Raw genomic sequence first — 25,672 nt, 5'->3', positions numbered from 1 at the left:
CCAATAAACTTTTTAAAAGATGGGTTTATACAATTAATTTTAAAAGCACTTTTATAGCAGCATTATTCCTAATAGAAATAAAGTAGAAATAACCTATACAGCCATTGACTTATCAATGAAAAAAATAAAATGTCTGCAACAGAATATTATTCAGTAATAAAAAAAATGAAGTACTGATACATATTACGGTTGAATAAATCAAGCTACATCTAAGAAGCTAGTCACACAAGACACAGTAGTGCATGCCTGTAAACCTAGCTTTTTGGGAGATTGAGGAAAGAGGATGGCAAGTTCAAGGCCAGCCTGGGCAACTTAGTAAGACCCTGTTTCATAATTGAAAAAAGGGCCTGATTGAAAAGAGTAGCCCTGAGTTCAATTCCCATTACAGGTGGCGGGGGAGAGCAGCCAGTCACAAAGGAACATATATAGCATGATTTGGTTCCTTTTTAGGATGATGAAAGTTTGAGGCCAGCCTCCACAACTTAGGGACACCCTGTCTAAAAAAAGTGTCAGGCATGTTCACACATGCCTGTAATCCCAGCAATTCAGAAGGCTGAGGCAGAGGAGGATCACAAGTTCAAGGCCAGCCTGGACAATTAAGCAAGACTCTGTTTCAAAATAAAAAGGATTAAGGATGCAGTCAATGGTAAAGCACCCCTGGGTTCCTTTTCTAGTATCAAAAAATAAAATCATAAAATAATTAAATAAAATGGCTGGAGAGAGAGCTCAGTGGTAGAGCATCCATAGGTTCAATCCCCAGTAATGGGAGAAAAAAACCAAACAAACAAAATTTCACCAATAATAGAATACATCATTGTACAATAGGATAGTGTAAAACAATGAGAATGAATAAACTATTATTACATGTGACCACACAGATGAACATCACTAACATGTTGGGCAACAGAAGCTCAATACCAAAAGAATACATAGTGTATGGTTCAATTTAAATATAGTTTAAAAATGGGCAAAAATGAGCTATGGTGTTAAAAATGAGGATAGTGGTTACCACCAAATGGCAGAATGGACAGGGCAGCAGAGGACATTAAGGAGATTTGAGGGGTGCTGGTAATGTTTCCTATACTCTGTATACCAATTACACAGGCATGTTAAGTTTTAAAAATTTATGTAACTTGAATACTTATATAGTTTGTGCATTTTTCTGGATCTTATATTTCTTTTTTTTTAATTTTTTTTTTTAATGTTTATTTTTTAGTTTTCTGCGGACACAACATCTTTGTTTGTATGTGGTGCTGAGGATTGAACCTGGGCCGCACGCATGCCAGGCGAGCGCACTACCGCTTGAGCCACATCCCCAGTCCTGGATCTTATATTTCAATAAAGAATTTACCCTAAGAGAAATGTCTACAACTAACAACAAAAACAAAACCCCAAATATGTGAAATAGCATGAACTTCAGGAAAGTGGAGTCTCTAATTCTCATAGCTCACTCTCTCCAGTGCTCTTAATCTATGGGGGACCAGAAAATTGTCAATAAATACATCAAAGAGACATCCCATCTTTACAAAGGATGAATTGCTCTAAACAAAAAGAATAAATCCAATACTGCTCACCTGGGCCTTTTCTCTCTTTGCTCTAATCAGTGTATCTTGGTAATGCTGAGCTACTTCTGCAAGAACTCCTTCAAGTTTAGCTGCAGGAATTTGCAGGGTCTGCAGAGTTTTTTGGGCATCACCTTCATCCAGGGCTTCATTAATTAAACCAATGGCCAAAATCCCTAGATATACAAAGAAAAAGGTTATTTTTTAAAATTACAAAATGTATAAACAAATCAATCCTATCCAAGCATGGTGGTGAACACTTGTAGTAGCAGTTACTCAGGTGTCTGAGGGGGAAGGACCTCTTGAATCCACAAGCTCAAGATCAGCATATGCAATATAGTGAGACTCATTTTCCATTTTTCCCCATTTTTATCGGTGCATTATAATAGTATATAATGGTGGATTTGTTATTACATATTAGCACATGCACACAATAGAATAAAATTTGGCAAATTTGGCTGAGACCTCTTTCTAAAAATAAATCTTGAAACATGCTAATCATATGTCCACCAGAGTAACCATGAATCAGACCACCATTTGTTACCCAGTAAGAAATACTTTTTAAAAATAATTTAGTGTGGGCTGGGATGGTAGCTCAGTGGTCAAGCACTTGCCTAGCACACGTGGGGCATTGGGTTTGATCCTCAGCACCACATATAAATAAATAAAATAAAAGTATTGTGTCCATCTACAACTAAAAGAAAATGTTTAAAAAAAATAATTTAGTTCTTATTTAATCTAGAGTCCCTCATATTCATTCCTATTGAAAGCCAAAGTTTTTTTTTTTTGTTTTGTTTTGTTTTTTTAATTCTTCTAACTTAAAATTGACAGGGAATTTTCATGAAACTGGCTTTATAGCTTTCAGGTACAATCAAATATGTAATAGGGCTGGGGTTGTAACTCAGCAGTAGAGTGCTCACCTAGCACATGAAGGCCCTGGGTTCGATCCTCAGCCCCACACACACACACACACACACACACACACACACACACACAAATAAATAAATAAATAAAGGTATTTTTTAAAAATTCAGTATTGTGAAATATTTGCATTTAAAAAAATGTAATCAACTACTCCTGACTCATAAAAAGTCAGAGTTTAAGGGTTCTTAGTGCTAGGTGAGCACTCAACCACTGAGCCACAACCCCAGCCCCTAATTAAATATTTTTATAGAAGAAAAGAGAAAGTTTAAGAATCTTTTCTCTTAAGATAATATATTAAACAAGAGGCAGATGGAAGATTTAAACCTAGCCCCCCACCACCACCACCACCATCACCACCACCATTCCAAGGCAAATCTCTTTCCCTCTGAATGAGCTGTTATTTCTTAAAGGAAAGTAAAATGAGAAGTATTTAGGCAACTGTGTATTTTGATAAGGACTCTTATACATGCAAAATTTGGCTGGTCTTTGTCCCTAGTTCCTGGGAGGGAGCCTCTAAAAGCCTTAGAATAACCTGAGTGACAGGTGTATCTGTGTTCTTTATAGTGGATCCTTACACCAAAACTGCCTTTATGCGAACCAACAACTGCTAGTGGGCCTCTAGGTAATTTGAGGATGGGAACTAGCCATGCTGGAAAGATCAATCACATTATTTTTAAGACTGGGGCTTAGAGTCATGTGATACCAGCCTGGCCTCCTGATTGCCAGGAAGAGAAAGCAGAATGGGTACTGAGTTTAATCACATGGACAATTAATTCAGTCAACCATGTGTAAATAATGAAGCCCAAATAAAAACTGCTCAGGTGAGCTTCTCAGGTGGGTGATATACATCAATATCAGGAGGAAGACACGAACTGAAGAGCCTTATATTTGAGACCCTCCCAAATATTGCCCTATGGGTCTCTTCATTTGATTGCCCTAATTTATATCTTTGTAATAAAACTATTATCATAAGTCTAGCACTTTTTCCAGTTCTCAATAGCAAACTATTGAGCCTGAGGGGACAGAAGGAACCCCCAAATTTATAGCCAGTTGTTCACAAGTGCAGTGACCTAAGAACCCCGCCTGGAACCTAAGACAGGTATCTAAAGCAAGAGGATTCTTGTGGAGGATAATGCCCTCGACCTGAGCAAAGCAACACACATATGTGTGTGTGTGTGTGTATATATATATATATATATATACACCACACACACACACAAAAAAAAACCCCACCAAAAAATAGCATTTAACAGTAACATATCACATTCAATTCACCTCCTGAAAAATTTATTTTTTAAAAAATATTTATTGTTTTTAGTTGTAGTTGGACACAATACCTTTATTTTATTTATTTATTTTTATATGGTGCTGAGGATCGAACCCAGGGCCTTGCACGTGCTAGGTGAGTACTCTACCGCTGAGCCACAACCCCAGCCCCAAATTTCTTATTCTTATTGTTTTGTTTTGTTTCTTTGGCAGTAGTACTAGGGATTGAACCCCATGCATGTTAAATAAGTGTCCTACCACTGGAGCTACATCCCCAGTCCCTCAAACTTATTTATTAGATTCATACCTAACTATAGCAATTGCCTAGTGTTTTGAAAACAGTATCCAATGTTAGCTTTTTTAAAAAAATATTTTTATTAGTTGTTCATGGACCTTTATTTTATTTACTTATTTATATGTGGTGCTGAGAATTGAACCCAGTGCTTCGTACATGCTAGACAAGTGCTGTACCACTGAGCCACAACCCCAGCCCCCCAACCTTAGCTTTTTGAGTTTTATAAATATTTTTCTCTCAAAAGTGATTCTAAGGGCTCAGTTGGTAGAGTGCTTGCCTTGCAAGCACAAGGCCCTAGGTTCAATCTCCAGCACCATACATACACACACACACAAGTTATTCTAGCAAGGTGTAGAGCACATGCCTGTTATCCCAGGAGCTTGGGAGGCTGAGGCAGGAGGATTACAAGTTCAAAGCCAGCCTCAGCAAAAGCGAGGCACTAAGCAACTCAGTGGGACTCTGTCCCTAAATAAAATATAAAATAAGGCTGGGGATGTGGCTCAGTGGTTGAGTGCCCCCAAGTTCAAGTTCAATCCCTGGTACCCCCCCCCAAAAAAAGTTATTTTTAGCAACGATATCTAGAACCAGTTCGTGGAAATTGCATCATCTTTAATAGTGACATTACTTGAGGAGCAGGATGATTACTCACGTTCATGTTCCTCTTGTACCACCAGGTTCACATGGTCCACACAAGCTTGGATATCATTCCATGTGATGAATTCATTATTCTCTGCATGTGCCTGAGCTTTCAGTTTCATCAACTCATCGAGATACCTGCCCCCAACCCCAATCAAGAACAAAAGACCTTCAGGATGATAATAGAAATGAGAAGACTAAGGAACAAAGTACTCAAAGAACAAAGGACTCTAGGGTACCCCAACTGTTTGATATAATCTATAGGCAAGTTTGGGGATTGAGGAGTTCCCTTAAACAAAATGTGAAAATGTAAGGAAGTCACTTATTCAATAGCTTGTTATATATAGAATCAAGGGCAACAACTGAAGCAATTCCTTTAATGACCAAAAAAAAAACTGGGTGTGTAGCTCAATGCTAGAGCATCTGCCTAGCACACATGAGGCCCTGAGCTAAATTCCCAGCACCTCCTCAACCAGACACATGAGCATGTAGAAGCAATGACAGTTGAACAAATCATTATTCAGCAACTTTTAAAGTGCTGATTTAAGCAAAAATTCTCTATTGGGTTAAAAAATATTCTGTGAACAGTTAATGGGAAAGGAGCACTTTGATGTTGTAAAAGGTTCAAAAAGAAATGATATCCTGGGGCTGGGGATGTGGCTCAAGCAGTAGCATGCTCGCCTGGCATGCGTGCAGCCTGGGTTCGATCCTCAGCACCACATACAAATAAATATATTGTGTCCACCGAAAACTAAAAATAAATAAATATTTTAAAAATTCTCTCTCTCTCTCTCAAAAAAAAAAAAAAAAAGTTTTTTAAAAAAGAAATGATATCCTGTTGTTAAAGGAAAAAATATGCAATGGTGTTTAAACTGTCTCCCTGACCCAAGGATAAAATCTAAGAATCTCAAATAAAAGAAAAAATAGATCTTATATGTCAATTTTGATATCATATCATATTCACATCACAAAAATGGTGAACTAAATCATGTTAAGCCTTTAGATCCAATTTCCAATTTATAAGAATAAGCAACATGAGAAAGCTCCTAGAACTATACATAAGATGAGAAATTTTATAGAACAACTAGCCCCATCTCATTAACAAGTCAGTGTCATGAAAAAGAGGACCTATTCTAGATTAAAAGAAACCTAAGGGACATAAGCCAGATGCCACACATGGTCCTGGTCTAGATCCCGGTTTGAATAAACCAGTTATAAAAGACAGTTTTGGAACAACTGAACAAGAATGAAAAAAAAAAAAAAAAACAAAACTAAGATTTAGAAGATATTAAAAGAAGTATTAATATTGCTGATAGTACAGTGTTATTTTGGCTATATAACAAATTTAGATAAGCACATGTATTTAGGAGAGGAACATCATGGTATCTGTAATGTACTGTAAATGCTTCAGCATAATACAGAATAAAAAGAATCAAAGCAGAACAACAACAACAAAAAAGAATGATTACACTATAGTCATAATGCCTGCAGAGAAAACAGAAGAGAAGATAGATGAAATGCAGGGATATCAGGTATGTAATGGACTCAATGCATTTACTGTGGGCACCCACCTCTGACAGTTTTCTTCCTCTATGTTGGTAAGGCCTGTAACTGAACTGCTCAATTGCTTCCACACTGTACTAATGTCTCCTGATTCCAGTGCCCTGTTGATTAGGGCCACTGATGATAGCATCTCCACAGCAACAGAGAGCTCTGGATGGGTGAGGTTATGCTGTACAGAAAGGGAGAAAGAAAACACAGTAAGTGGAGGTATTCTCCAATACCAAGAGAGACGGAAGTTTAAATAAACTATAAGAAAAGTAAGTTTCTGGAAAAACATTCTACCTAAGCTTACTAAGATGTGGGTATTAAATTTACTTCCACCCCATTTGGCTTACAAACAAGAGAGGATTGACTAACTTACTTCAGGACTCTGTTGCTGCAGAGTAGCAAGTTCCTTCTGATAAAGATCAGCAGCAAATGGATACACCTGGGGCAGCTGCGCTTCATGATTCATTAGTTCCAAAACAGTCTTCTCAGCAACACCCTTCTGGATTGCAGCATTAATTGCTGCCACTGCTGCCAATCCTATGCAGAAAATAGGAGGTCAGAAATGCAGCAGGCTTAGACAGCCCTATGGGAAAGGAGGTGACAATTTTCACTGAAGCTATGAAATATCAGGCTATGAAGCTTGAAGTGGATCTTTCATCTTTTAAATGTTGCTTCTTTTGCATGATGTATGACATGTGAACCATATTTCAATAAGGGCAGCCTCCTAATCATTCTCCTCATCAGTGTTTTCTTTCTACTCAACTCATCCCATATGCCAATATTATCTCCACCTAAAACATCTTTTCTTTCCCCTGGAGTCCAGCAAATACATCTTAGGCTACAATTCAAAGCATTCCACAGTCTTTTCTAACACTTTGTCTGACTTTATTCAACCCAAAACATATATAAAAATTTTATTCTAACCACCATTTCCTTAAATGAATTGCTCACCTTTTGCACCCCTGCTCCCACTTTCTTCCTTATTGTTTCACATAAGGAACATTCTTCTTTTCCTCATTCACAATTCAAATTTTACCAATCTAGTATCTCCTCCTCTAGATATTTCCCTGACTATAAAGTGCTTATTGGCCAAAGTGAGCCTGCATTAACTCTACTTCTACTCTTAAAACTGGAAGAACCCATTAGGCGCAGTGGTGCACGCCTGTAATCCCAGCAGCTCTGGAGGCAGAGGAAGGAGGATTGCCAGTTCAAAGCCAGCCTCAGCAAAAGCGAGGCACTAAGCAACTTAGTGAGACCCTGTCTCTAAATAAAATACAAAATAGGGCTGGGAATGAGGCTCAGTGGTCAAATGCCCCTGAGATCAATCCCTGGTACCCACGCCAACACTTCCCACCCCGCCAAAAAAAAAAAATGGAAGAACCCTACAGCCTCCCAAAGTACTTGGTAGTTATTATGGCTAGTAGGCTTGGGGCAGAGGGTGAGGGGAAATAGATGCTAACCTCATACCCTTATTGACATAAAGCCACAAATTTCCTCCCTTCCTAAATATTTCAGGGGACACCCAGCTGAGAGGATTCTTACTTCTCTGATATTGCTGGGCAGCAATGTTTGCAGCATCTACTCCAGATTGTAGCTCCTCTTTTTGCAGGGGATCAGTATGACCACTCTGAGAAAAGCAAAGGACATTTATGAAGACATTATTCATGCCTATGCCTCTAGACCTGATAGTTTTCATATCTTAGCAGCAGACACAGGGCGAACACAAGTGACATCTACGGGCTACATGGAGCCAAGTATCAGCTTGGCTAGAGACAAATCTGGACTAGAGTGACTTTCCAGATATCAGCACATTTTTTAAACTATTTTGTGAAAAGCATCAAAATGTTCTGAGAGAAAATGTTTATAGAATCATTAGAGCACATTAATGCTACTTTCTCTAACCAACATACAGAGAATTTGTAAAATGTATATTTGCCCTTATTTAGACAAAAAAGAAAGCCCTTCATGTTTGTTCTTTAAAAAAACAAAAACCCAAAACTCCACAAAATTTAATTCCACATAATCTACCCATAGAAAAAATTAAGTATTTTCCCAGTGTTGGCCAAGGCAAACTAGTGTGGGGTGTGTGTTTGTTTTAAAGTGGAAATTCCCAAGTAATAATGTAAAAAAATTCAGATTTTGTTTTCCTTCAAAGGCTTTTTCTCAGGGAGGAGCAGGAGAACTGAAGTGAAGAAGTGGTTAGATTCAGGGTATTAATTATTTTAAAAGAGGATTCACAGCTCTAAAAGCAAAAGAGGGCTGAAGATAATGTGTAATTTAGCTAAGGAAAGTTTTTTTCAACTAATGATGGAAAAGAAATTAGGAATAAGAAAAGGCCATATCTTTAAATGACAGCATGAAATTCAAATGGATGTAAATAGCTGGGTGCAGTGGTGCATGCCTGTAATTCCAGTAATTAGGGAGACTGAGGGAGGAGGATGGCAAATTCAATGCCAGCCTCAGCAACCTAGCAAGACCCTGTCTCAAAATAAAAAATAAAAAGGGCTGGAGATGTGTCTCGATGGTTAATGTACCTGAGTTCAATGCCCAATATCAAAAGACAAACAAAAATCAAATGGATGTACAGGAACTCTTGCAGGTTCCACCCAGAGTATGTTCACCTGTCTCTTCTGCTGCTTATCACTCAGGAGCTGCTTGAAGTACCAGTCACTGTTCTGTTGCTGGAGTCCTCGAAGACCCAGAGCAGGAGACTGCAGAGCCTTGAATAAGGCCAGGGCATCTCCCTGCTCTAAAGCCAGGTCAATATTTGCTAATGCAGAAAATGCTGAGGAGGAAGAAAAAGACAAAAGGCTTTAAAAAGAGATACCATATTAGTATAATAGCCTCAAACTCAGTTCCAGATTAGGGGAATATTATTTGGCCTTTATCTGTAATATTTCAGATTTTAGGATTAGAAGATAATATTTTTTTGCTTTTATTGGTGCATTATAGTTGTGCATAATAGCTAGCTTCATTTTGACATAATAATTTATGCATGGAATTTATATTTAGTCCATTTCAGTCCCCAGTGTCCCCCACTTTCCCTCTACCTACTCCCCTTCTTCTATTCTACTGATCTACCTTCCACTCATTTATATATTTAATTGGCACTTTATAGATATACATAAAGATAGAATTCACCTTCCACTCATTTATATATTTAATTGGCACTTTATAGATATAACCTAATTTTGTGAAATTCATTCTGTATTTCCTCCCCTTTCTAGTCAATCTCCTACTCTGCTGATCTTCCCTCTGTCTTTTTTTTTTTTTTTTAATATTTATTTATTTATTTTTAGTTTTCGGCGGACACAACATCTCTGTTTTATGTGGTGCTGAGGATCGAACCCGGGCCGCACGCATGCCAGGCGAGCGCGCTATCGCTTGAGCCACATCCCCAGCCCCCCATGCCCTTTTTTTATTCCCCTTACTTTGCTCTAGCTTCTGTATGTGGGAAAGAACATCTGACCCTTGATTTTCTGAATCTGGTTTATTTCATTTAGCACAATGTTCCCCAGTTTCATCCATTTACCAACAAATGCCATAATTTCTTTCTTCTTTATGGCTAAGTAAAATTCCATTGTGCATTAGAAGATAATCTTAAAGTTATCCAGTCCAGGGGGTCTTAACCAGGTTGTTCACCAAATTCCATACAGATTCCTAAGCCACACCCAAGCTTACTTAAAAGCTTCCAGATGTAGATAGCTTGGCACTAATAGAAGCCACCAATCCAGACTTTCTAAAATGCCCAGTAGTTGAGCAGATCATGTTTATAGACTATTAAACAGATAAAAGTATAGAATATGACAATTTATTACATTTTTGACAATTTTGTTTCAAAGACTTTATTTAAAGTTCCCATCCTAGAGTTCACACAGAATGTATTTAACTCCTCTGGCTTCCTATGACAATGCATTCCTTACCAAGAGCCTGAGTTTCTTCAACCATTTCTTATATAGCATCATTTTGAATCCATTCATTATCCTGATATTTCCTGAACACTCTCAAGCCATGGTAGTCAGTGTCCAGACATCAAGTGCAGAGTGGAAGGAGCTGTCTTCCCCTTCTCAACCTCTACTTCTAGGGCTGGGGTTGTGGCTCAGTGGTAGAGTGCTTGCCTGGCATGCATGAAGCACTGAGTTCCATCCCAGTACCACATTGGAAAAAAAAAACACTAAATAAACACTTTCTATTTCTAGCCATAGACTCCAATGTCACACAAGTTCTTTAATGTAACATCTGACAATGGAAACCCAGATATTCATTCATCTGAATGTAATAGTAAAGGGTGATTTTTTTTTTTTTTAAGACACGGTATCTCACTATGTTGCCCAGGCTATTTCAAACTCCTGGGTTCAAGCAATCTTCCTGCTTCAGCCTCCCAAGTACTGTGGAATATAGGCTCATGACATCATGCTGAGCTGATAGGGTGATTTTTACGATTAAATGAAATACTCATGAAAGCCCTTCATATATTGTAAAATGAATAAGGTGTTATTAAGTTCAAAGTTAGAATAATTTCTGATTTCAGAAATTATACCCAGTCAGAAATCATACTTACTTTATTGTTTGTGTTTTTTTTTTTGTGTGTGTGTGTGTGTGTGTATTGTGGTGCTGGGGATTGAACCCAGGGCCTTGTGCATGCTAGGCAAGCACTAAACCACCGGAGCTATACCCCCAGCCCTCTTTTTTTCTAAGTTCTTAGAAAGACAAAACAACTCATGGGAAAATAAAGTCTTAAATAAAATGGAAAATGGCGGCCCTTCTCCCCTCTGAGAGGACCCAGTATCTCCCTCGCAAGTGTCCCCTTTCCCTTTTCTTATTCCTTCAATAAACATATGCCTGTTACTATGGGGGTAGGGAGCAGGTACAACCAATAGGGGAGAAGCAAAACTAATAAAACCAAAAGGTAAAAGAAAGAAAAAACTGCTCTGGATTTATGATCTCATTGTAGGTTCCCGGGAGACTGCTTATTTCTTTCTAATGATTATGCCTGTAATTCAACTACCTGAGCCCTGAGCCAAGGTATACATAATCTTCTTGAATCACAGCTGAAGGTCTACATGGCCATTATTCCTTCCACAATATTCACCGAGGTCCTGCGATATGCTGTGAAAACAGCAGTTAACAAAACAAATATCCCCATCCTCACTGAGGTTTTTTTAAATTTTTATTATTTTTTTATAGTAGGGGCAGAAAATAAAATCAATTCAGAGAGCAACCAGATTTTGTCTAAGTATGAACTACAGAACCTGAGTATCTGCTACAAAAGCCTCTAGTCAATTATGCTTTCTTTGGAAGCATAAATTTACCATTTTCATAGGTAAAAATATGAATAGAACATTTAAATACTTTCTCTCACTGAACTTTAATTATTAACTTTAATTTTATTATCCTACTTAACAAAAAATAAAATATTTTCTGCTTTCTAACTACTCAGCCTGCAGATCTCCTCTGGGGCAGTGTTAATGAGCAGTGTTGCTGGTTCTCATACCCTAACAACAACAACAACAACAACAAAAAAAAACCCTCTATCTATAATTACATTAAGATGAAAAAGTCCCTATATCTTCGTAAGAACATAATATTCCTCATATTCTCAGTGAATATTTACATGCACTGAAAACTTACCCCAACCTTGAGAAGTTACCATTCCCTTCTTTATGACTGCACCTCATATATCTTTGCTACCTTGTTATAATAAAGCTGTCCTGAAATTATTCATTTGCATAGCTACCTTCCCCACTATATTGAGTTTATTTGAAAGAACTTCTATGACCATATCAGAACAATGTGCATAGAACACCGAGTACACACACTTATGATTATTTTCTTGCAAGTTTATAATTCTCATATAATTAGCAAGGAAAGCAATAAAGGTTATAAAACCCTGAACAATATTGTAGGAAAAACTCCTTAGTAAAGCAAAAAAATATTTTATATACTCTATGCAACAGGAAACATGCTGGACTTTCTTCTCATACAGAGTACTAAGTATAAGCACAGTCCAGTTTATATTTGCTAACCTAAGTATTCAGAGAGATACAGCACAAGAAATCAATCATACTTGAAGGGAACTATTACTCTGTTCAGAAGGTCATTATCCTAAATAAATGAACCATAATATAATAGAATACAAAGAATCTTGGTCAAGATTTAGATCTCTGTATCAAATGGAGTTGATGAAATTCTTCCAAACTCCTCTCTAGTTATCAAGAGTATTATTAGTTCAAACAACAAATTAGAACCTCCAATAAATAAATGATTAGTATATTATTATCTTGAGCAAAACAAATCAAAATGCGGTCTAATTGGTTATAATAAAAATTTTTGTTCTTTTGTTGAGTATAACACTATGCTGGGAATTATAAAAATTTCAAAAGAAGCAGAATAATCTCTAACTGAAGGAATTTACAAAGATGTTCAAAAAAATGAGGAGCTGGACATGGTAGTCCACACCTGTAATCACAGATACCTAGAAGGTTAAGGCAGAAGGATTCCAAGTTCAAGGCATGCCTCATTAACTTAGTGATATCCTAACTCAAAATATTAAAAGTAAACAGCTGGGGGTGTGGCTCCATGACAGAAGTCACTTGCCCTCCAACTTGTGATTCGCCTTCCTTGGCCTCTCAATCCTCTGTTGGGATTACAAATATGCTCCACCATGCCTGGTCAGAAAACATGTTTTTAAAATATTTTTAACAGGATAAAATAATCAAAAAAGAAAGCCCAGAAGCCCTTGCAGGTATAAGAACAAGGGTCATCTGAGGGCAATGATAGTTCAAACAGACACAAGAATACACAATACTGTAATAAATAATCATTCCTAAACAAATCCACTAATGTCTACAATTAAACCATGTCTTTTTTTTTTCTTTCTTTTTTTTGGGGGGATGTGGGTGGGTGTGAGTACTGGAGATTGAACCAAGGGGCAGTTAACCACTGAGCCACATCTCCAGCCCTTTTTTGAATATTTTATTTAGAGACAGGGTCTTACTCAATTGCTTAGGGCCTCACTAAGTTGCTGAGGCTGGCTTTGAACTCCTGATCCTCCTGCCTCAGCCTCCAGAGCCACTGGGATTACAGGCATGCACCACTGCGCCCAGCTAAACCATGTCTTAAGTCCAAGAGTAGAACAACACAAACATTATTCTGTAATATCCCCTTAGGTGCTTATTCAAGAACATACTTACTGTTGACTTTATTTATATTGCCTTGAATTTCAGCTTGAGTGAGTAGCTCCTCATAAACGTCCCTTTCTCTCTCGGAGTTTTCTGTCTGAGGATGAGTAAAAAGTATAATTAAATTAGTTCAGGTCTCTAAGAAGACCACAGAAATACATTTGTACCTCTCTACCACCATTCAACACAATTAAGAACAAGTGTGTATGTGACTTCAATCCTTTGTAAAAAAAAAAAAAAAAAAAAGAGCAGAATGCTGCGTGATTACAACTAAAAACCTGACTAGATCTACTTGTTAATAAGCACTGGGATGTTGCAGAGCTAGACAAGTGAAGGAAGCACTGGATAAACCCTGTGAGGTGGTGGGACTAATGACCCACATCTTGCCTCAGACATGAGCAGAATGGGCACACATGGGTACCAATCTTGAAGCTTCACTGGTGGCACAAACAGGGGCAGGGCTGCAATTACAAATCTGCAGATCAATTGGGCACCTGTTTTGGGGGTTGAAATCCCTGCTCAATGATAAGAGATTTAAAGAATATTCTGAGAGCAGAGTTGACTTCATTTTATCATCTGGATACTTTCCAAAGAACTGAAACATTTTAATCATTAATTTCAAGGGGTGAATAAATTTGAGTGAAGTCTTATAGGACATTCTTAGCCTCATTTTTCTTTTTCAAGTCAGAATCATTCAGCTAACTTCTACACAGTGATAAAATGGTTAAAAAAAAAAAATTCACTCCAGAGGGGCTGGGGAAAATGATTTGGAAATCATCTTTCCAAAGGATATAATTAATTTTTAATGGCCACAATCCAAAACTTCATTTGCACAAAACTCAAAAAGAAAACAAGAGGTCAAAATGGAACCTAATACCAAGAGACTACATATTGTATAACTGCATTTCAATGAAATTCTAGAAATGGTATGATATAGTGAGAAAAACAGGTTGGTAGTTGTCTGGAGGAGGGATGGGCAGATGGAGATTGACTGCAAAGAGGAGTCAGGGAACTCTTCATTGAAATAGTTAAACAGCCACATACATTTGTAAAACTCAAATTGTATACTTAAAATACATGGATTTTATTGTATGTAAATTATACTTTAATAAAACTTTTTTAAAGTGGAGTCATACCGAATGATAGAAGAATATAAATTAATTATAAAAATATTCCATTTTTACCCTGTTTTTAGCATTTGTCATTTTGTCTTGCTTGGCCTGATAAAGTATGTCCTGGTAAGTAGAAGCCAGAGGCTCTTCAAGATTTACAAGCATTGCGTTGGGGTTTTTCAAAGCTGCAAACGTGTCAGCTGGAATTCTACGATCAATAGCTTCATTAATAGCAATAACAGCAGCATGTACTAAAAAAAAAAAAATTCAAAGCATAGAATACTGAAATTACTAAAGGATATATACAGATACAAAACAACATTGCATCCCCTATTACAGAGAAAAACTTTTTTTTTTCCTGTACTGGGAATTGAACCCCAGTATGCTTTGCCACAGAGCTATGTCCCCAGCTCTTTTCTTTTTTCTTTTAGTTTTGAGACAGAGTCTCACTAAATTGCTTAGGCTCGCCATGAACTTGCAATTCTTCTGCCTCAACCTCACGAGTTGATGGGATTATAGGTGTGTGTGACCACACCCAGCAAAAGGTTCCTTTGCATAAATAAGAGTAAAAACACTTGGAGCTAGAGGAGTAACTCCCTAGATCCTGCAAACCTAGTCTCTGATGCACAAAGCCACAGCTCTGCCTATGATCCATGTTGAATTTACAGTCACACAGGGAAATACTCATGAGGGAACACTAGAAGGAACATTTATTTGGTATGGAAAATGTTCACCCTTAATGACCTAGTGAATACCATAAAGAAAAAAAGAAACCCTTCAAAAGGCAATGAAATGGAGGCTGGGGCCGGGGCTGGGACTCAGCATTAGCACACTTGCCTGGCATATGTGAAGTACTGGGTTCAATTCTCAGCCCCGCATATAAATAAATAAAATAAAGGTCTATCAATATCTTTAAAATTTTTTTTAAAAAAGAAAAAAAAGGCAATGAAATGTAGAACTCACTTTCTAAATGTTTTTCTTTTAATCAAAATTGATAATTCATTTCCAAATAACAATAGCATGGAAGACTATAGCAATGTTTAAAATCCCATCTATAGACTTAAACTTGATAGCAGAATTCCTATTGTCCAAGATCATCACCACAGTATTAATCACTACAAGTTGTAGTAACAATCCCACTTGAACCCAGAAAATCTCTCTCTTCTTACATGCAGCTTCATCCACAGACAGCTCATTAGCCAGGATGCCCCCAATCTTGCTGAAGGCAGGCATCTGGATCCCATACTTCTCTAGTTCAATCTTCATGTTGTTGATTTCTTCTTCTACAGAAAAGAATGAAGACCCAACCAAGCAAATTAAGTACCCTTTCACAACTCAGAGAAGGAAACGGATTCCTTAGCTATAAAATGAGAGAAAATGGCATCTACTCCTTAGGGTTATTAAAAGGATTTAATGAAATAATACATGGGAGCATGTAACATAGTACCTACTATATAATTTGTAATCAATAAACATTAATTAGGCATTGAACGTTAACTATAAAGTGAGACGACCCTATGGGAAAGTTTCCAAAACTGCTACTTATGGCATTTCCTACAATTAACTTACAAATGGAAGCTTTAAAGGGAGCTCAAGAAGTGAATCACAGTTATCTCAGTCTTTAAAATCCAAATCAGTAGCTGCTACTCAATAACTTTGTTTCTAAGACAGAAAGCCAAATGATAAAGAAAACAACATGTAAGGTTTGACCTTTGCCCCACATCTGGTCAACAACTTCCCTGGAAGGAAAAATGTCACAGATAAAAGCTTTCTTATTAATTCTTAAACTCCCAGGCCTAAAAAATAATCACTAGTTCAAAAAACTTGAATCTCTTTTACCCCTAACCAATATTAACCTCTGCTCTTTTTCTCCCCGAGCATCCTCTTCAAGCACCTGACTACAGAAAATACACATAATGCTACCAGTTTGTCTAAGGGGTTCATGTGTTAAAGGCTTAGTACTAGGTGCAATAATGTGAGAGGTGGTAGAACCTTTAAGAGGTGGCATCTACTGGGAGGCTCTAGGGTCACTGGTGATACTGCTCTCAGGACGCAGGTAGATCTGGAACTAACCTTGAGTTAGTTCTCAGAAGACACTGTTAAAAAAATTCTGGCCCCACCTAGCTCTCTGGCACCTCTCTTGCAAGGTGATCCCCTATTCACAGATATGCTTCTGCCAGAGGCCAAACCAAATCAGTAGGGTCACCTGATCGTATATTTTCACCCTACAAAACTATGAGCTAAATAAGCCTTGTTTCTTATATGTGGGGGGTTGGGGGGTACGGGTAACTGATGTCTGAACCCAGCTCTTATCACTGAGCTACATCCCCAGCCCCCCTCCCCTTTTTTTAAATTTGGAGACAGTCTCGCTGAATAACTAAATTGCCAAGGCTGGCCTTAAATTTGGGATCCTCCCTTAGCCTCTGGAGTTGCTGGAATTACAGGTGTGCACCAATGTGCCTGGTAGCCTCTTTTCTTTATAAAGCGTCTAAGGTATTTTGTAACAGGAATAAAAGACTAATATGTATAAAAACACCCACCCAAAGATGGTTAAACTTTAAAATTACTAAAATGCTATCTTTGCATCTTTTCACTTCCTATTCATTTGCCTTTGCTTTGCCCATAATAGGAATGGGAAGGACTTATAAACTTTCTTTTTACCATACATGAACATTTAACGTTAGATGTTAATACAATTATATGTTTTATATATATTACATATTAAAATTACTCAATTTACATATGAGAAAACAGATTTACTAATCATACCTAGGTTGTAAGTGAAAGAACACAGCCTGAAATTCCAAGTTTAGTGTTCTGTCCATCACATTAAGAAAGGCAAGTTATTTATATTTCTTTCATCATTTTTTCCAGAGTATTTTTAAAGCCCTAGTTCTTTAAAATTGGTGCTGCTGACTTTCCAGCCTGTTTCAAATAAATCAAACATTTCCTGCCAAGCATGTAGCTTCTTACCTGTGAAGTCAACTTTTCCATATAGGTCTTGAATCTGAGGAGCCAGGCCTAGTTTAAACAGGTACAAACTAGAAGACATAATATACAAGAGTTAGGCCTCCCAGCAGTACCTACCTGCTGCTCTTAAAGAAAACTGGCAGTCAGGGAAATCAGCAGACATAAATTCAAATCCAAGTTCTGGCATAAACATAATGTATAATTAGGTGTTAGTATTAATTTTAACATAACTAATATTAGTGAGGTCTCTTGGTTTCTGTTTATCTTCCTATAATCAATAACTTTTAGGTGACACTTTAAAAACTGTCATGAAAAATTGTCATTCTGAGACAGTAAATCTTACACTGAATTCATATTACTGATATAAAATTTTAATTCAGGTAATTCAAGAGTTTTAATAAAGTACATATTATGTACCTTAATCTTTAAATTAAACAAACAAACAAAGAAAAGAAATTCATTAGACTCTAAGCTCCATGAAAGAAGGAACAATAAAAGTCTCATTCACTAATATCCACTCAGAGCCTATAGATCATAAACATGAATCAATATCTCACAGATATAAAAAGTGTCTGTAAACTTGGGTAAGGTTAGTGTATTATAACACTATAGCAGACTAGATTTGATTAAGTTAGAAGAGATCAAATGGACAGTTCACAGACATTGACAGTTAACAATAAGGGAGAAGACAAAAAAATACATCAGAAACAAATCCTAGAAATTTAATTGTCTACAGATTTTGCAAATTATCTATAAACTTCAGCATCATTTAAATATATATAGGCATCATGCACACTGCATTCACAGAACTGATCAAAACTTAAATTGTATACAATAAACCCAAATGTAGAACTGAAAACACACTGAATTTTCTGTTTATATATCCACAGCAGTTAAATATTTTCTCAGAGAAGTGCCATGTATATGATTAAGTGCTTTCCTTTGGGGCAAAACATTCAAAATGAAACCATATAAAGTTGCTCTCTCAGAAGATTTTATAACTACTCAAGAAGTTTTCCAGAGCAAAATAAAAATAATCAATAACTTTCTATACATGTAATAGGTCCCCTTATATATTTTCTCCACTAATATGCCTGACTTATATTCTGATTAATAACAGTATTTAATCTTTTTTTGTACTGGGGATTGAACCCAGAGGAGCTTTACCACTGAGCTATATCCCTAGCCCTATCTATCTGTCTATCTAATCAATCTATCTATAGTACCAGGGATTGAACCCAAGGAGCCACATCCCCAGTCCTTTTTTACATTTTATTTAGAGACAGAGTCTCTGAATTGCTTAGGGCCTTTCTAAATTGTTGAGGCTGGCTTTGAACTTGCGATCCTCCTGCCTCAGCCTCCCAATCCTCTGGGAGTACAGGTATGCACCACTGTGCCCAGTAGTAAGGGTATTTTCTCCAGGAATTTCTTCCCCTTTTATTCCCATTATAAAATAGAAAAATGGTCGCCACATTTTATAAAACTTAAGGACATTACTTTCATAGCCCAAGAGACATAAAATGTCACTTTTAATGTCATCTGATGGTAAATTAAAAGTGTACAAAGATACCACTGGCTGATGAAAAAAGTAGGAGTGTGGGCACCATCTTTCTTGTACCTTTCCTTACTTATTAGGAAGTGTTTAGGAGTATTTTATGGAAACACTGGAGCTATAAATAGAATCATAATAGCCACTCAAATACTCTAATCCAGCACAAAAAGCACTTAGCTTCAAACTCAAAACTTAAAAACCCTACCAGTGAACATTACTTCCCAACCTTCACTCAGGCTGCTTCATGCTTCTAACTAAAAACACCTGTATCTGGTCAGCATGTCATTAAGCTTAGACTTTTCTTTTTCCCTATTTAAGCTACACTTTGTAGCAATAGCAAGAAGCAAGCTGTGTTGGCTAATCTTGATTCCAACTATCTTTGCTGACACAGAGTAAAATAGAAATCAATAAACTAATCTCAAAGATTATTAATAAAAACTCTTATGACAGTTAATTAGCAAACAGAATCCATACACAGTCCTTTATCTAAATTCTTTGAGCCAGACATGCATCAATGTAGAAATGTTTCAAATATTAAAAAGATTCTATAGTGTACATGGTATTAGAAGACATTCCCAGGATGTGCTGGGGCAGCACCCATAATCAATACATTGCTTTTCTGCAGAGAAACATACAAGTATACATAAATATTCTAAATAACCTCAATTAATCCTTACCAGGTTTTGCCAACAAAAGAGCTTGCACTAAAACTTTATTTTCAGAAATATTAAGGTTTTTTTGTTTTGTTTAAAAAAATTTTTTTAGTTGCTGATAGATCTTTATTTTTTTAATACGCAGTGCTGAGAATCGAACCCAGTGCCTCACACATACCAGGCATGTGCATTACCACTGAGCCACAGGCCCAGCCCCAATATTAAGTTTTGTTTTTTTTTTTTAATTTGGGATTATGGGCCTATTTGACCCCCAAATGAATTCTTTTTTGGCAATACTCGTGATCAAACTCAGGGCCTCCTGCATGCTAAGCAATTGCTCTACCACTAAGCTACACACCCCCAAGTCTCCAATGTATTCTCAGAATAGCAAAACTTAGGGGGAAATGGAAAGTATACAAATATATTAAGAATAATGAAGAATAGAGTGTTATCTTTAAAAATAACTATGACTGTGGAAAAAAAAAAAGCATCTTCAACAAATGGTGCTGGGAAAACTGGAAATCCATATGCAACAAAATAAAATTAAACCCCTATCTCTAACCATGCACAAAATTTAACTCAAAATGGATCAAGGACCTAGGAATTAAACCAGAGACTGCGTCTAATAGAAGAAAAAGTAGGCCCAATCTTCATCATGTGGGATTAGGCCCCAACTTCCTTTTTTTTGTTTTTTGTTTTTTGTTTTTAAAGAGAGAGAGAGAGTCAGAGAGAGAGGGAGAGAGAGAGAACTTTAACATTTATTTTTTCAGTTATTGGCGGACACAACATCTTCGTCTGTACGTGGTGCTGAGGATGGAACCCGGGCCGCACGCATGCCAGGCGAGCACGCTACCACTTGAGTCACATCCCCAGCCCCAACTTCCTTAATAAGACTCTTATAGCACAAGAATTAAAACCAAGAATCAATAAATGGAATGGAATCAAACTAAAAAGTTTCTTCTCAGCAAACAATCTGTGAGGTGAACAGAAAGCCTACATCCTGGGAGCAAATTTTTATCCCTCACACATCACATAGAGCACTAATCTCTAGGGAATATAAAAAAGCTAGGGAACTCAAAATGCTAAACACCAAAAAAACAAATAACCCCAATCAACAAATGGGCCAAAGACCTGAACAGATACTTCTCAGATGAGGATATGCAATCAATCAACAAATATATGAAAAAATGCTCATCATCTCTAGCAATCAGAGAAATGTAAATCAAAACTACTCTAAGATTTCATCTCACTCCAGTCAGAATGGCAGCTATTATGAAGACAAACAACAATAAGTGTTGGCAAGGATGTGGGGAAAAAGGTACACTCATACATTGCTGGTGGGACTGCAAATTAGTGCAGCCAATATGGAAAGCAGTATGGAGATTCCTTGGAAACCTAGGAATGGAACCACCATTTGACCCAGCTATTCCTCTCCTCGGACTATACCCAAAGGATTTAAAAACAGCATACTACAGGGACACAGCCACATCAATGTTTATAGCAGCACAATTCACAATAGCTGAACTGTGGAACCCACCTAGATGTCCTTCAGTAGATTAATGGCTTTAAAAAATGTGGCATATATACACAATGGAATTTTACTCAGCATTAAAAAAGAACAAAATCATGGCATTTGCAGGTAAATGAATGGCGTTGGAGAAGATAATGCTAAGTGAAGTTAGCCAATCCCCTAAAAAACAAATGCCGAATGTTTTATCTGATATAAGGAGGCTGACTCATAGTGGGGTAGGGAGGGAGAGCATGGGAGGATTAGATGAATTCTAGATAGGGAAGAGGGGTGGGAGGGAAAGGGAGGGGGCAGGGGATTAGCAAGGATGGTGGAATGTGATGGACATCATTATACAAAGTACATGTATGAAGACTTGAATTGGGTGTCAACATACTTCATATACAAACAGAGATGAAAAATTGTGGTATACATGTGTATTAAGAATTGTAATACAAAAAAGTACATGTATAAAGGCATAAATTGGCGTGAACATACTTTATATACAGAGATATGAAAAACTGTGTTCTATGTGTAATAAGAATTGTAATGCATTCCACTGCTGTTGTGTATTTTAAAAAAAATCAATAAAAGAAAAAAAAAAGATCTTCAGGGAAAAGTCCAAGAAGGGCAATAGCTGGGTCAAATGGTGGTTCCATTCCCAGCTTTCCCAGGAATCTCCATACTGCTTTCCAGATTGGCCGCACCAGTTTGCAGTCCCACCAGCAATGTACAAGAGTACCCTTTTCCCCAGCGTACTACAGGGATACTGTTACATCGATGTTCATAGCAGCACAATTCACAATTGCTAGACTGTGGAACCAACCCAGATGCCCTTCAATAGATGAATGGATAAAAAAAATGTGGCATTTATACACCATGGAGTATTACGCAGCACTAAAAAATGACAAAATCATAGAATTTGCAGGGAAATGGATGGCACTAGAGCAGATTATGCTTAGTGAAGCTAGCCAATCCCTAAAAAACAAATACCAAATGTCTTCTTTGATATAATGAGAGCAACTAAGAACAGAGCAGGGAGGAAGAGCAGGAAGAAAAGATTAACATTAAACAGATACATGAGGTGGGATGGAAAGGGAGAGAAAAGGGAAATTGCATGGTAAAGGAGGGAGACCCTCATTGTTATACAAAATTACATATAAGAGGTTGTGAGGGGAATGGGAAAACAAACAAGGAGAGATATGAATTACAGTGGATGGGGTAGAGAGAGAAGATGGGAGGGGAGGGAGGGGGGATGGTAGAGGATAGGAAAGGTAGCAGAATACAACAGTTACTAATAGGGCATTATGTAAAAATGTGGATGTGTAACCGATGTGATTCTGCAATCTGTATTTGGGGTAAAATTGGGAGTTCATAACCAACTTGAATCTAATGTATGAAATATGATATGTCAAGAGCTCTATAATGTTTTGAACAACCAATAAAAAGAAAAAAAGAACTCCAGAATATAAAAAATAATAATAATAATAATTTAATACATCTAAATCTAGTAGTAATTTCTGAAATCAATTTAACAAAACAAATGAAAAATTCTTTGTGACTTTACCAAATGCATTTTATAGAGCTGTTCAGTTTTATTGAAACAGCCAAATTATTAAAGATTTGAATTAGCCAATTTATTTCTTTGTTTAGAATCTGAATGCATGATTTTTTTTCTTACTAATTGTTTTTGATGAATTTCCAAAGCCTTGGGGGAAAAAAAGCTTTTACTTTCAATCTTTATTTTGAATAAAATTATTTTCATGTCAAAAAAAATAAAAAGAAAAAGAAAAAAAAAAGAATTTATTTCCATTATAATGAAAAAAAAATTTAAAAAAATAACTATGACTGAAGTACAATGATCATGCCTGGAATAATGCCTTAACAAATGACTTTTAAAGAGGGAGGGCGGGGCAGAAAGAAAACAGAAATAATACTTCTTTATCACAGTTGATCCAAAGGGAGGTGATGCCACCCCCAATACGTGTGAGGTGAGGAACATGCCTGGAACACTGTTGTGTCTTATGGTAAAAGAAGAGGCTCTGAAAAATTACACACACTTCCTACTTAATCATCAAGTAGGAAGTGCCCACCCACTTTCAGGAAAAACACCAAATGAGAGGAAAGAAACTATAAATCTCAAAGCAGAACACACTGCTCTGTGTAGACTTTCTAAGCATAGACTGCATATGCAAGAGAAATGGAAAACAATAGTGGACCTCCCCCTTTTGTCATTCTGACTCCATCATGAGAAAGGTACAGTTAATCCTCATCTGTATTTCAGAGAACTGAAGCCTGGGACCCTGGTTACATTACTGCTATAGTACTAGTAGAGAGAAATTCTGCCAATTTAGCCTCTGCATTTGCCAAGTTCAGAAAGCCATTATAGGTACAATTTTAATAAGGTTATTGACAAAAAATAAAATTAAAATTAAAATCATCAATACTGAGGACACTAAGCCAATCACAATCTCAGAATCAATCTGATTTTGGCTTAGACACACGCACATATGAAATTGCTATATTCTCAATACAAGAGTACACTAGTCCTTAGCTGTATTCATTCTTTTGTGTGTTTCACATTGGTTCCAATGATACCAGCATTATGTGTGGTCAACACACTGTAAACAGGCTGGAGTTGTAGCTCAGTGGTACAGTGTGTACTTAGCTTGTGTGAAGCCCTAGGTTCAATCTCTAGTACCAGGAATAAAAATGAAAGAAGAGAAACTCAGAAAAATAGGTTTCTTTTTTTTTTTTTGGTAGCACCAGGGATTGAACCCAGGGTCTTGTGCATACTATGCAAGCACTCTACCACTAAGCTACACCCCCAGCCCTTTTTATCTAATTTTATTTTTAATCAGGGTCTCTCTTGGTTGCCCAGGCTGACCTCAAACTTATAAACCTCCTATCTCAGCCTCCTGATGAATAGCTATGATTACAGAGTGCAGCACCCCATGGAGTGACAATAGGCTTCTTATAGATCAATATTATACAATACCTTCATTCATGTAATCAACATTTATTAAGCACACACATAAGATGCTATCTAAAAAGGTACAATCCAAACAAAGAAATCTTATATTCATGTCTCACTCACTTTTCCCATCTTCTCCTTTAGTCCTGTGGCCATCAAATAAGTCTACTAAAATACTACATTATTCTACATTACTGTAGTATATGATAGGCATCCCCTCTCTTCCCATTCCCCCCTCCCTCCAGAGATATCGCCTTTTCCTTCCAATCGAATACACCTGTTGATTCTAAGAATGAGGGATATGAAATTAAATCATGTTCCCAATTTACCATGAAGCTGTGCAAAAAATAATTTGTTTCAGTTCCTATTATCATATTTATGTTGGTATAAAAATTACTGAATGAGTGAACAAATAGCTTAATAAAGGCAAGGACCTAGATGACTAAACAAAAGACAGCACCGGCGTGAAATGCGGAGGTCACAGAGACACTAGATCAATAATGAAAGATTTTGCTGTGTTTTTACAACAAAACTATCTGTTATTATGGGAATAAATAAATCCATTCTCTTTACTCCCTGGAAAAACACAGCTGTTTCTCACCATTGTGTGAGGTTAGCAGCTTTCTATACTATTTGAAAATCCTGAAGCTAAAGAAAAAATGTGTTCACTCTTCCAATGGACAAAGACACACACTCAATTGAGATGTCACTCCTAAACTGCTTATTTTACCAAGAAAATCTAATTACCTGAGTGCATGAATACAGTAGATACATTTTGGCATGTTCTTTCGATCATAGATATCTGTGGTTTCTGGGTAAAAAATCTAGGAAGAAATAAAACAAGCAGAGTAAGTTATCCATCCACTGATTTCATGTAATCATTCACCAATCATCGATAAAACAAATAAAACTATGGACAATTAAAAAACATTGTTGGCATTCAGAAAATCACTTCATTAGGTTGAACAAACATTTCATCATAAGCACTGCAAGGAGTAAGATGTGGCAATACATAATGAAAAGTATTTGGGGAATCCTTATTTGGTCAACCCACTGAATTTCATTAGACGTGTAAAAAGTGATTTAGTTACTTCAGACCCAGACACAGGTAAAAGAAACCCAAGTTCTATTTCAGTTTAAATCAGTGGCAAGTGTATGAGGCGTTAAAGGACCACAATCTTTTTAGTTACTATGTCAGATTAATACTTCAACAACAAACACTACATGCTTTTTAGTGTATGCAAACTACTATATTTAGACACTAAAAAAAAAAACATTAAATATGAAATGTACTATAATACTTTGAAGAAGTAGAAAGATAGAAAAATAAAGTATATATAGTAGAGGGTGGATATGGGAATGTAGAAGACAGGTATTTTTCCCTGAAAGCACTTAGTGCAATTAACTAATTACCTATAGTTATCGGTAATGGCTACTCCAACAGACTAAAAGCCCCAGAAAGGCAGGGAACTAGGTCTATGTTACTGCT

At 36.8% G+C, this 25,672-nt stretch overlaps 1 protein-coding gene across 2 annotated transcripts in view; it reads right to left on the bottom strand.

The window, feature by feature from the left end:
* Positions 1 to 25,672, bottom strand: part of Iqgap1 (IQ motif containing GTPase activating protein 1) — a 107,112-nt gene that overhangs the window by 39,375 nt on the left and 42,065 nt on the right. For both annotated transcript variants that reach the window (XM_071608601.1, XM_027920063.2), the window contains 11 exons: positions 24,931 to 25,007; positions 17,501 to 17,568; positions 15,697 to 15,810; positions 14,600 to 14,778; positions 13,428 to 13,512; positions 8,856 to 9,019; positions 7,777 to 7,861; positions 6,608 to 6,771; positions 6,255 to 6,415; positions 4,697 to 4,821; positions 1,575 to 1,738 (listed from right to left, as the gene is read on the bottom strand). In XM_071608601.1, coding sequence (XP_071464702.1) covers positions 1,575 to 1,738; positions 4,697 to 4,821; positions 6,255 to 6,415; positions 6,608 to 6,771; positions 7,777 to 7,861; positions 8,856 to 9,019; positions 13,428 to 13,512; positions 14,600 to 14,778; positions 15,697 to 15,810; positions 17,501 to 17,568; positions 24,931 to 25,007 — 1,386 coding nt within the window. The remainder of the gene's footprint in view (positions 1 to 1,574; positions 1,739 to 4,696; positions 4,822 to 6,254; positions 6,416 to 6,607; positions 6,772 to 7,776; positions 7,862 to 8,855; positions 9,020 to 13,427; positions 13,513 to 14,599; positions 14,779 to 15,696; positions 15,811 to 17,500; positions 17,569 to 24,930; positions 25,008 to 25,672) is intronic.

Source organism: Marmota flaviventris, chromosome 2 (assembly GCF_047511675.1).
Source record: "Marmota flaviventris isolate mMarFla1 chromosome 2, mMarFla1.hap1, whole genome shotgun sequence".
Taxonomy (NCBI): domain Eukaryota; kingdom Metazoa; phylum Chordata; class Mammalia; order Rodentia; family Sciuridae; genus Marmota; species Marmota flaviventris.
The sequence above is the reverse complement of the archived record's forward strand: the minus strand, read 5'-3'. Positions and strand labels throughout refer to the sequence as shown.